Consider the following 12,563-nt stretch of genomic DNA (forward strand, 5'->3'; position numbering starts at 1 on the left):
GTTAATTATTTTTATAGTTAGTTATCTTAAATATTTTAATTATTTATAAAATAATATACGTTATTGTATATATGAAACATTTTTAAACGTTTTTCCGTAAAAACTTTTTAAAGTGTGTTGATTACAAGTGTTTATCTTATATTAAAAATAAAAATTTTAACCTTTGTACCAACATTTTTAGAAATTGTATTGGGAAATTAATAATTTTGAACAGCACCGCACCCTTGTGTTTATTGACTGTTTTAAGTAGATTGATAAAATTTATTCGAACAAACAACGTACGTTTATAAATGGATTAACAATTAATATCATTCGTCAATAGACTAATTGATAACAATTCGTAATACGCGAATGCACCAAACAAATTTAATCAACCCTTTATCAATTAATACCTGCAAATAAAGCTCGTAGTATCGTTAATTAAATTTTTCACTCTTAGTTTTTCGGTTGTGTAACACAAAAAAATTGATTTTATTTGACCCAATTCACGCACTATTATTTACCGTCAATGTTACATTTTCAGGTAAATAACAAAATTTTCGACCTCGTCCATTATTAACTTGACAGCCTAAAAGCAAACTGTGTAAAGTACGTTTTTAATTGAAATTTCAATTTTCATTTATTCGATCTCGGTGAAGTTGCCACGTTCGGTCATCGATTGTTTGGCTTATTAGTCTCACACTCTTTCCGGGCAAACAGGCGCGGATAAAGAGCGACCGACCATTTTTTTATAGCACGCACATTTGGATTTTAGTTTAACGTGTCCATCGATTTTTCATTGGTCCTTTCGTGTTACACATTATAATAATTAATTTTCGCGAAACTTTAAACTGATTGAACGTGTCGAAAACGAGTAAACATGTTAATAAACCGACATTAAATTGTGATGGGTCTAAATTTAACGTTTACACTCATCTATTTAAAGAGTCAATAACGTTGACATCTAGATTTAAATGTGCCACAAAATCGACTATTGATTGCCAAGTAAACACTCGCCTGTCGGTAAATAGTACATAATGTACAAACTGTGTAAACAATAAAAAATACAATCATTCAAAAACCTACGTGACCTTTTCATTTCAGATTTTCCTGTGCAAATTTAATTTTTATTAGGTAATTAACTCCGAGAATAAACACGGTTAATAATTAATTTTAATAACACAAATATGTAACTTGTCGGTTTGTTTGAACCATTTTTAATATGATTAAGTTAATATTTACTATAGATTTTATTGCATTTATTACTCTACATTCTTACGTACTTATTCAATTAATATTTAATTTGAATTTATTGTATATCTTTTTTCCTCCTTTTTTGATTAACAAAATCGTATTGTACAGTTTTTGAGTAAATTAATATTTAAAAAATATTTCAATATACAATAAATATATGTATATGTTTCAAAATTTACAATATAAAAATACCAAAACTACTTGTAATAGTAAATAAAATTCACTTTATAAATAAAACAAGAGAAAACTAAAATTTTTAATTTTTAAAATTTCAAAATATTATTATAATAAAAATTTTTATTGCTTCAAATATTTTGTGTGTTTCCATTTGATTAGAAAAAATTAGAATCCTACTAAAAATATCAAGTTTTTTTTTTTCCAAATATTTTAAAGAAATCAAGTAAAAAATAAAAAATTTCAAAAGTTACAATAAAAATTTTACTTGTTACAAATTTTTCAGCTATTTTCTGGATTAACATTTCTGAAAATAATCTTTTTCATCATTCATCAATTAATTTATTAAAAATAATTAAGAAAAAGTTATTAACATTCTTGAATTTTCTAAATTTCAGCATTTGTATGAATATTTTTATTATTTTATGCCATAAATTATTACAAAAATGAAATACCAAAAACTGCTTAAAATATTGACCTTTTTTCAAATATTTAATATCCAGATAAAAAATTTAAGTGTCACAAAATTTTCAGACATTTTCAGCTTTAAAATTTCTGAAAATACTAAAAAAAGTTTATTATTTTTTTAATAATAATATTTAATAAAAATATTTAATGTTTAATATAGTTAATCAACTTTATTTATTAAAATATTTTTAATATTCAATTTAAGTTTATAGTTTTTTTCTGTTTCATATATCATAAATTAACATAGTTAACATTGTAATGGTACTAACCAGGGTACTATTAGAATTTACAAAAGGACGAAAAAATTGGCCACGTGATCAACTATAATAATTAAAAAACTTCGTTATGTGTGATACGAAAATAATTATAAAATATAGTAACCCAATTCTGAATGCGTAGAACTGAATAAATAACATAACAATTGTGAATTATTTATCATCACATCTGTATGTTATTTGCTCAAAATATATATATATATATATAAATTAATTTACAATGACTATGACTATGACTATCAACATAGTGTGTCTTGCAATAATAATAACTTATAACTAATCAAATTAAATGAATTTAGTTATTGTCGTCGTCATGTAGACTCTCTATCGAATACTGAAGCTAATTCCCCCCTGGTCTCAATTTTTGAATAACATCAAAAGGGAGGCCTTTTAATCAGTTATCGACAACACAAACAAAAAATATATAAACATAATAACAATTCCCTCGGAGTTATCTCCACAACGTCACTTGAACAATATAAATAAATCCTTCAAATAGTTAAAATTAAACATACAACGGACGGAAAAGAAATTAGGAACAATATAATTCTGAACAACCATTTTCTTACATATTTTAAAATAGTGAACTAAAATTATGCTATAATAAAATAAATAAATTAATAACAAAAATTAGATGTCTGAAAACACTGCTCCCACCTAGGTCTCCAGAAATCTATACATGAGAAAACCTGTTTTACGAGATCACATTGTTTCTAAAACAACAAGAATAATATATATAATATATAATTTAATGATTTAAAAGATTATGATACAATTGAAATTCAACATGGGAGACAAAATGGATGAAAAAATTTAAAATAAATGAATATAATCATTTAGAATAATAAACAGTGATCGAAATATTATTATAATCTTGTATAAGTGCACTCCTAAAACACGATACGTTGGCACAGGTTCTAAGAACATTTGGAAACTTTTCAAACAATAAAACTCTTTAAGTTACATTGTTCTCTAAATGTCACAATATGCCATAAAGTCAATGGAATAAATCAAAAAACTTATCTTTACATTAACATTCGTGCAATGGCGAAACGGTCTATTTTTCGGCATTCAATTAATCGGTCGGAGTAAGTCCGAGACGAAGGCGCTATCGGATATCACACGAACGGTCTAGAACGGTCCAATTAAATTCGCATAACTGTTTCGTTCGGGAGGCAAACGAACTAAAAATGAATTTCGAGTACTTCAGACTGGATTGTTTTACTTTCGAATTTGTCGTTAAACTTTATTAGATCGACGTTAGAGCTTCAAAGTGCCGAATCTAAATATTTATCTGTCTGGCTTTCAAAACATTTTCCTCCCGTTTCATCGTTTCCTTCTTGATTTAATTAATTTTATTTTCCTTAATTAGTCGTATTTCATTTTGATAATATATATTTCATATTTTTCCAGTTGATTTGACTTTAATTTACCACAAAACTGCGGTTTGTCATATTATCTATTTAACGTTACTGTTCGTACATAATTATGTTAATAAAAACAACTTTTGCTGCGGGCAACTTTCGAATCAATACAAATAAATACGATACAGTGTTAAATTGTGGTTTTATAATGAATAATTCACGTAATTATCATATTAACTTTACTGAGAAACTTAATAGTTGTGTATGTAGCAGATCAAGTGATTAATTAAACATTTTTCTTGTATAAACAATAGTGTGCAGTAAACAAGATTAAATAAATCTTGTAGGATTGAAGTAACAGCCAAAACTCCCACATTTGCAGTTAACAATGCCAAAATTTCACTTTTTTCGGATTGAATCGTTGTTGAAATAGACTAATGTTCCGGATTAAACAATAAAATTTAATGTTCACTTGCCAGGATTGTTTTCTAAAATTAAACGGTCAAAATTTTAATTAAACTTCAATGCCAAACGAAAAAGAACTAACATAGCATAATTTGTGGAAGTTAATATTGTCTAGCAAAAATACGTTTGTAATTTTCGATTTGTTGCTAATTAAGCAATTTATATTCGTCAATTTAGTGCACGTAAGAAGATCGAACGCCGTGCACAATTACCATCTTGAATTGTTCGGTCTGGTGAAGGGAAATCTCCGTGAAATTGAGTTATTTCCGTAACGGTCCGAATTAATTTATGAAAAGCCCACTTTTCCGTCTGGATACATGCAAACTTAATTGGCATTGTCTGCGATTGCTTCATCTCTACGAGATAATAAAATTATTCTCTCGAACATTATTAAATTTCTTATGCTGACAAAAATATCAACAATTCAATTATGACAAATATTTCGATACAGAGAATATAATTGGCTGGATTATCGAATATGCAGCAGCGAACAGATGATATAAAAACATTCCCGATAACGGTTTCCCTTTATGTTTTCCAATTTCCAAGTCGGCTCCTTTGTTTTTCCGATCCGCTCTCGATTTTATCGTGCGTTTCGTCACATCCCGCTCTCTCGAATAAAACAAGACAGTTTTTTGTTCGTCTTATAATATTTATGTCGCAGCATAAATTTCCGCCCTCACTTTTCTTTTGTTTAACCGGACGTGCTTTTATTGTGTGGTAATATACAAAAATGGAATTACAGTCAATGGATTCGTTTGCGGTTTAAAATTTTATGTATGTAACATAAAATAAATATGCACTGTTTAAACAACCGACGACCGACGTGTTGAATAAATAAATGTAAAGCTTATGCAAATTTATGTTTGTATACTGAAATGCTCGTACATATAAAACACGAAACATCGATTTTATTATTTTTCGGTTTGCAAACGATGCGCCATAGTTAGCATGTGGCTATTATTTCATGTAATAATGACCAAATTTAATTTAATTAATAAATATTATGTAAATGTAATTAATAGTTTATTGTTTATTTTTCAATGCTTAATATAAAGCTTATTATTAAAATGTTCCCTGACGAATCCACCATATTACATTTATGTTACAAATAAAATTATTTTATATTAAATATATATATATATATATTAATAATTATTTTATAACATTTTATGGTACCGAAAACTTTTAAAATTTATATTACTTTGGTTTTTGTATTTGTAATTATATTTTTATTCGATTTTATATAAAGGCCATGGGAAATCAGTAAAAATTGTTATTCTCATCACTTCGTGAGTCGATTGATCTAAATACCGGATATGTTTTGGTACATGATGGTAGCTTCTAGGAAAAAAAATAAGAGCTATATCTTTTCCTAAGAATCCTAAAACAACGAAGTTATTTTCTTAATTTTGATTTTTAACCATGTTAAAAGATTAAAGTTAAAGGAAAACTTTCCTAAATTCTCTAAAACGTAGTTGAATTATATATAACACATCGTTCAATAAATCCCGAGACTAACAACGAAAACAACATTTTTTTTTTCAAAAATCATTTTTATTCATCAATATAATCTCCTTTTAGAATGATACAATCGTTCCAACTCCTTTCCAACAATTCTATACCATGTTTATAAAAGGATTTATCATTTGCTTCAAAATAGGATTCAGTTTCGGCAATAACCTCCTCATTCGAGCCAAATTTTTTTCCCTGGATCATTTTTTTGAGATTAGCAAAGAGCCAGTAGTCGCTGGCTGCTAAATCTCGCGAATACATAGGGAAGCAAATCAAAGCCCAATTTGTTCAATTTTGCCTTTGTTTTCATGGACTTGTGGTTTGCTGTTTTGTTCCATTGAAAGCAATCGCGGCACCCACTTGGAAAAAACCTCTTTCATGCTCAATTTTTCATGATGGATTGTAAATACGCTTCTAGATGATATCTGTGTCATTTCTGCAATCCCACGGACCTTCACTTTGCGATTTTTCATTATGATTTTTAACACTTCACTCACCTTCCGCATTGTTTGTGTCCGTACGACCGACCACGTTTAAACTCAGCATACCATCGACAAATCATTGGAGGAGAGGAGTCCGGATAATGTTTCTGAAGCCATTGCTGGGCTTCCACGTTGTGTTTATCCATTAAATAACAATGTTTTATCAACACGCGAAACTCGCCATTTTTCAAACACATTACAAAGTGACTTTACTCTAACCTCGATACTCTGCTGTTTGTGGTCCGATCGACGTGAAATTTTTACACGTTTCATGTAAAGGTTCGTACTCCAGGAAAACGTGGCCAGTTTGATACTACTAGGACCATTTCTGGGTTAGTCTCGGGACTTATTGAACGATGTGTTACAGTAGTATTTTATACTGATTTAATAATACTGATCATTATAGTTAGAATAAAGTTTATAATAATGATTAGAGTTCATTATATGAAAAACATTTATTTTTATGAGTGTTCCTATTTTATTCTGTTGCTTTCACTAGTACAGTAATCGCAAAGATCTGTATTCTATCATTTCAAGCATTAAATCATAAAAAGAAATTGATTTTTGAGCAAAAAATAGATTTTTAATTTTTTTCAGTGTAACGTAACGTTTTAAAAAATTCCGAAGCTCATAATATCATTGAAAATTGAATGAGGAATTCAACCTCATTTTTTAAGGTTCTTATGAACAGATATAGCTCCTACTTTTTTTCCTAGAAGCTACCATCATGCACCAAAACATATCCGGTAATTAGATTCGGTATTCTTATTGTCCCATGGCTTTTATTTCATCAACGAACTTTATTATCAAAAATGACAACAATATAAGTTTATTGTAATAAAGCATTTACATAATTGTGCATGAATTCCTAAGAGATACTATTCCATTTTTCAACTACACCTGTGGTACGTATGGAATATTCATAGGGGAATTTAAATGACACTGAATTACTCCAGATGAATAATCTTATACCTGCTGTGTAGTGTTGTGACCACGCCATTCTTCCAATTTCACTGTATCTAACGTCCTGGACCGGTTGGGTTCGATGTGGGCGAGCATTGTCATTGTCGATCAAATTGGGGCCTAGATCCCCTCTTATTGATTGGTGGTACAATAGACTGGATTATATTATGTAAATTTATCCAGTTATTTTGACAGGAACATATACCAAAGCAGTTATTCCTTCACGTAACGTTTCTGTCCACATATGGAACCACTATCCTTGCAAAGCAATTTGTTGCTATGCACAAGTTTCTTTTCTGACTCCAGTTTGACGGTCAACAGTTCCTATCACCCTTTTATCCGAAAACAGAACATTTTATCAATGTGATCAAAGCCAACTTTCATAGACCACGAGCTCATAAAGATTTTCGTCTTCTGCATTCAAAATAAATTGGTGGTATATAGTCTGTACATATTACAGTTGTTATTTATCACTCTTCCTCTAGTTTCTAGGGAACCCGTTATATTGCATCTTGCAACAATTTGCTAATGTGGTAAACCTTCCTTCTGAAGAAAGAAACGAATTTTATTACTTTTGTTTATTAATTTTATTAAATGTTTAGTGACAACTAAATGCTTTTAGATTAATATTGTGGTGGTAATCAAATGATCTGCATTTTTTGCTGATTTTTTATTTTTGATATATATATATATATATAATGCTTGATAAATGATAAATTTAAAATAGTAAATTATTATCTATTTATATTTGATTTGATTGATTATAATTGATTTATTTCAATATTTTTTAGAAAAATTTTAACGTATTGCAGAATAATAATTGATTGAAAAATTAAAATAAATCTTAATACATAAATTGTCAGAAGCTAATAATAGGTCGGACCCCATCTTTCATAAAGACACTCGACGCATTGTGGCATCGATCTAATGAGATTGTCGACATTTTTTTGTGGTATCTGATCTCACAAGAACTAAATTAGAGTTCATTAAGGGTCGGTGGAGGGAGCTGTAAATTCCTTAAGCGTTGCCCCATCATATCCCACACATTTTCGATTAGGGAAAGGTCTAAAGATCTGGGTGGCCAATGTAGTAAATTTACATGAGAGGCTTTAACGTATTCCTGACACGGGCCATATCTTGCTGAAAAGTTAGCCCAAGATCTCTTCTTATGTAGGGATGAAAATTTTCCAAAACATCATCCACACATCGTTGGAACGTCATATTGACACTAATAGAAACTGAAGGTGACCTGTTATCATAAGCAATATCATTCCATACCATTAAATCCATAGGATTATGAATATGACTCTCCACAGCTAACGGAGTATCGTGTCTTCCTCCACGTCGCCGTCTTACTAACACATGACCATCGTACATGTCCAAGCAAAAGCGTGATTCATCACTAAACACAATGTGATTCCATTCCTCATCTCACTGTTGGCATACCATACATCAGTCACTAAGTTAGCGCCTATAGTTTGCTAGTAGAAGTGAGTCCAAAAAAGAGTGCTAAATCCTTACGCCAAAGGACCTCATATGGAGGCAAACAGATCGAATACCAAATCATCCACCTTGAACTCATCCTGTTCCTTAGGGCCAATAATCTAAGACGACGGTCTTGTGGCCCTGTGGCAGCTCTGGCTCTTCCGGAACTACTTGCTCTATCTCTTCTGCTCTCTTCATTTCATGACTGCTAACATCGTATTACAATCAATACTGACTACTTCATCGAGACCCACTATTCTATATATATCAAACTTGCTTAATTGGCCAAAATTATTTCTTGTTCATATTCTAGAGATGTTAAACAACATAAACATTTAGTACAAATTACAAAATAAATCAAATTTTGATATGAAGAAAAAACTGACAATATGTTTTCCGATTGACTTCAAATTTTAATCATTTGTTGTATACTTGTATACCAAACTTTATGAAAATATTCTAATGCGTTCTGGGTGTTGCGTTTTTTTACAATTAGTATATATACGTTTTAAATAAACATATTATCTCTTATTGTTCACTTATTAAACTTAAAATTTGAATAAATTAGCAATTAAGTTAGGTTTATAGAAGTCTGAATATCTCATCCTTCCGACCATTTAAAACATAAAAAGTAACTTGAAATAAATAATCATAAAAATGCTCCTTTTCAGAAATTTGTATAAATTAACAATTAAAAAATAGATGAAAAAAGAATATTACTTCTTTACATCTTTTAGAAAGATGAATAATTTACCAATTAGAAAAATGAATAAGAGACTGAACATCACCACTTTATATAATAAGAAAACTAGAAATAAATAATTAAAAAATGACTTGAAGAAATTTGTTTAATCATTTTATAAAACAATAAAATGTTAAAAGTAAATAAATAAAAGAGTGAACATTGTTTTAGTTTAAAAATAAATAAGGCATATTGAAAATAATAAAAGATAATAATAAAATTTGTTATTGTTACAGCTGTGCCGTTCCCACCGAGTCATAAGTTGACAGTGGCCGAAGTGTTCGATCCTCGGACGGCGAAACCGCGACCGGACGTCCTGAAGCAGCACTTCATATTGGAAGGTCGCATCGATGAAGCGGCTGCACTCAAGATCATCAATGAGGGCGCGCATCTGCTGCGCGCCGAGAAAACGATGATCGACATTGAAGCACCCGTCACAGGTAATCACTCATTCATTCATTCATTCATTCATTCATTCGTATCTTTAAATCAGGCGAATGCACTAATTGTTGGCAAGTGTGGTTTCGCAAATGGACTCGGAATTGCGAATGTGCTGAAGGCGATTTACGGTCAACTTAACTGCACATTCATTATCGCACCGCTGCGGATTAATTAAGCAATTCTACGTGATCTGATTAGGTTAAACTCCATTACATACAACACAACACACATCGCACGATTGTTCCTTTCTTCCTTCACGCATTGCATCTTGGCAGTGTTTTATTCATTTATACGGCGAACAAAGATCCGGTCCTGTTCCGGGCCGTTCGCTCCCTTTCTGCATACATTATCCAAATTAAATTTCGGCTTTAAGTGCTCGCCGCACACACACATAATTAAACTAAGTAAGTCCCTGTTCGACGGTGAATTATGGAAACGCGGCTTCTCGACTTTACGACGGACTGACATAAATTTTCATCGTCGCAGATTAGATTTCGCATGGACCCAAAACGACACTCGTGTCGTATCGACGCAGTGGCTGGCGTTTTATTATTATTACATTCCCTTTAACACGAATCCAGAATCACGAATAATATTTATACGGTGCATGGGCCCCAAGAATTTATTCGCAGAAACATAAAACAAAAGTAGTTTTCGTAAAAGACAATTTCAGAGTCGAGTCACACGCGAAATAAAAATGCTCTCTTGGATGCGGCACAAAAGGATGAATATAAAGGTACATACGACTATATTAAATTCACTCGTCTCCATTTCACTGCACGTTTTTTCTCTCCTCTATTCTAAAAAACGCATCAAATCCACTACTTTTTTATAGAAACATTTATTGTTATTGACGCGTGTGTCTCTAATAAATGTTTACTCCGAGCAACGATTTATTAATTTATTGTTGGTTAAACAGTTGTAAATAAACGGAGCGAAGCGACGTTCAGTCTAGGCTACTGGAGCTTATATTTTTAAATTTAATTTTTAAATAATGATGGCAAGTAATTAAAACCAATAGATTTATCAATTGTTTTATTCTAAAATTACACTCGATCAGATATCTTGAAAAATATTGATTTTTTGATTTAGCAATAGGTATACCTAAAATACTTTTTTTAATTGTTATTCCTTTTAAACAATTTTTATTAAAAATGTATTAAAAAGTTAACACTTTTATTATCCTTCTCCTCTTCCTCCTCCTCCTCCTCCTCCTCCTCCTCCTTCTCCTCCTCGGTAGAAACCCTCACCATTAGTCTTTCCTAGATTATCTTTGATTTTACCTGACCCTAAGTGGTGCTTTATGCCACCACAAATCGATTGGCTACCCCCGTTTCAAACCAGTTTTCATTCAGCAATTACATGATAATCTTTTTTTTGTGTAATATATGAAATATTATTTTCCATTTTTGTCAGAAATGAGAAACATTGAATGAAACAAATGAATATTTGATTACGAAATAAAATAAAACAAATATATTACATACATTAAGGCTAACGATCCAGTGTTTTGACTAAAGAAAAATACCTAGGTTTAACTTGCTAAAGATTATGTTAAATTTCTAGTGGTTCTAAGAATTGAAAAAAAAAAGATAAAATGAACGATAATTATGAAATGGATAATGCACTGTTTCGTTTTATGTGATCAAAATTGTGCAAATACTTTATTAACAAATCCCTCAAAATTATCATTTTTAAAATAGTAATGACCATTTAAAAACTAGACAGAATGTCTAGTCACCAATTTTAAAAATAACTTGAAATTTTGAAACATTTGGAAATTTGAGGACAGAACGTCGCTTCGCTCCGTTTCATTAAAATAGAACTTTTTTTAAAACATATTTAATAATCATTTAAGTGTATAAATAAAATATTTAGTTAAAAGAACGATTTCCAAATGGAATTTGTGCTTTCCAAGAAATAGTCGTCGGTTAACAATGAATAGACAAATTACGTCGTTTGTCATAGGATAAAAATACTTGATTTCCGTAGTAGAAAAGCGTCCTTGGAGCTCGCATCGTTTCAACGATATGAATAAACAAACGCAAATTGCGTTTAGGTTGGATGCATTTTGAATTGGGTACTTTTGCGTTGTGTGGCCGCACTTCTAAAATAATTCGTGCAACTGGCGAAATAGAAATTAGAACAATTTTCATCTAAAATTAGACGTGCAGACTATTTTAATCATGGAATTATGTAAATCGAGAGTCCATTCAATTATTGTGTTATGTAGGTCAGGTTTGTGTTATTTGGGCGCGCACAAATTCACTTAATCACTACCACTACTTATTCGCAAATTATTGATTTGGAATTGTAATTAAAGAAAATTGCTTTTGCAAAATGATTTGATTGACAATCGACACGAAACTTGAATATTTATGCAATGTATTGTTAAACGTTGTGTGAATTGTGCCGAAATGTTTATTCCCCGAGGATAATTCCATTATGGAATTTATCGAGTCGGAAATTTCAGCAGCTGCAGCGAAATCCTTAAGTTCACACAGTCAATTATTTAAGGACGATTCAAGAAAACTACTTTAAATGTTGTTGAAGATCGGGTCGTTGGACGATGAACTAAGATTCTAATTAAAAGAAAATAGTTTAAACAACAAAAGATAATGGGAGTAAAAAGCTTAATTAAATTTCGCGTCTAGACGTAACATTTAAAAGACATCTTTCTACACAAAAGTTTCGATGGAAAGTTTTTCCAAACGGTTTTAATTACAAACTGATCTATGAAAGCGTAATTTTAAATTAATGATTTGATATCAATTACTCGAGTGTTATAAAAAACACCTGTTAAAGGTCAATATTATATCAGAGCTTTTTTCCAAACATCCATCTATTTTCATGCAGTATTATTGTTTACTTTGGATTTATGGATTTGTGTTTGTCTAGACGTGAATATGAAGACAATTTGTATCCAACGTTTGTTTACACAACTATTATTTATTAC

The 12,563-nt window shown here is 30.4% G+C and overlaps 1 protein-coding gene across 5 annotated transcripts in view; it reads left to right on the plus strand.

Moving 5' to 3' along the window:
• Positions 1-12,563, plus strand: part of LOC109595221 (serine/threonine-protein phosphatase 2B catalytic subunit 3) — a 68,385-nt gene that overhangs the window by 12,466 nt on the left and 43,356 nt on the right. For all 5 annotated transcript variants that reach the window (XM_049963346.1, XM_049963347.1, XM_049963348.1 and 2 more), the window contains exon 2: positions 9,403-9,606. In XM_049963346.1, coding sequence (XP_049819303.1) covers positions 9,403-9,606 — 204 coding nt within the window. The remainder of the gene's footprint in view (positions 1-9,402; positions 9,607-12,563) is intronic.

Source organism: Aethina tumida, chromosome 2 (assembly GCF_024364675.1).
Source record: "Aethina tumida isolate Nest 87 chromosome 2, icAetTumi1.1, whole genome shotgun sequence".
In the NCBI taxonomy this organism is placed as follows: domain Eukaryota; kingdom Metazoa; phylum Arthropoda; class Insecta; order Coleoptera; family Nitidulidae; genus Aethina; species Aethina tumida.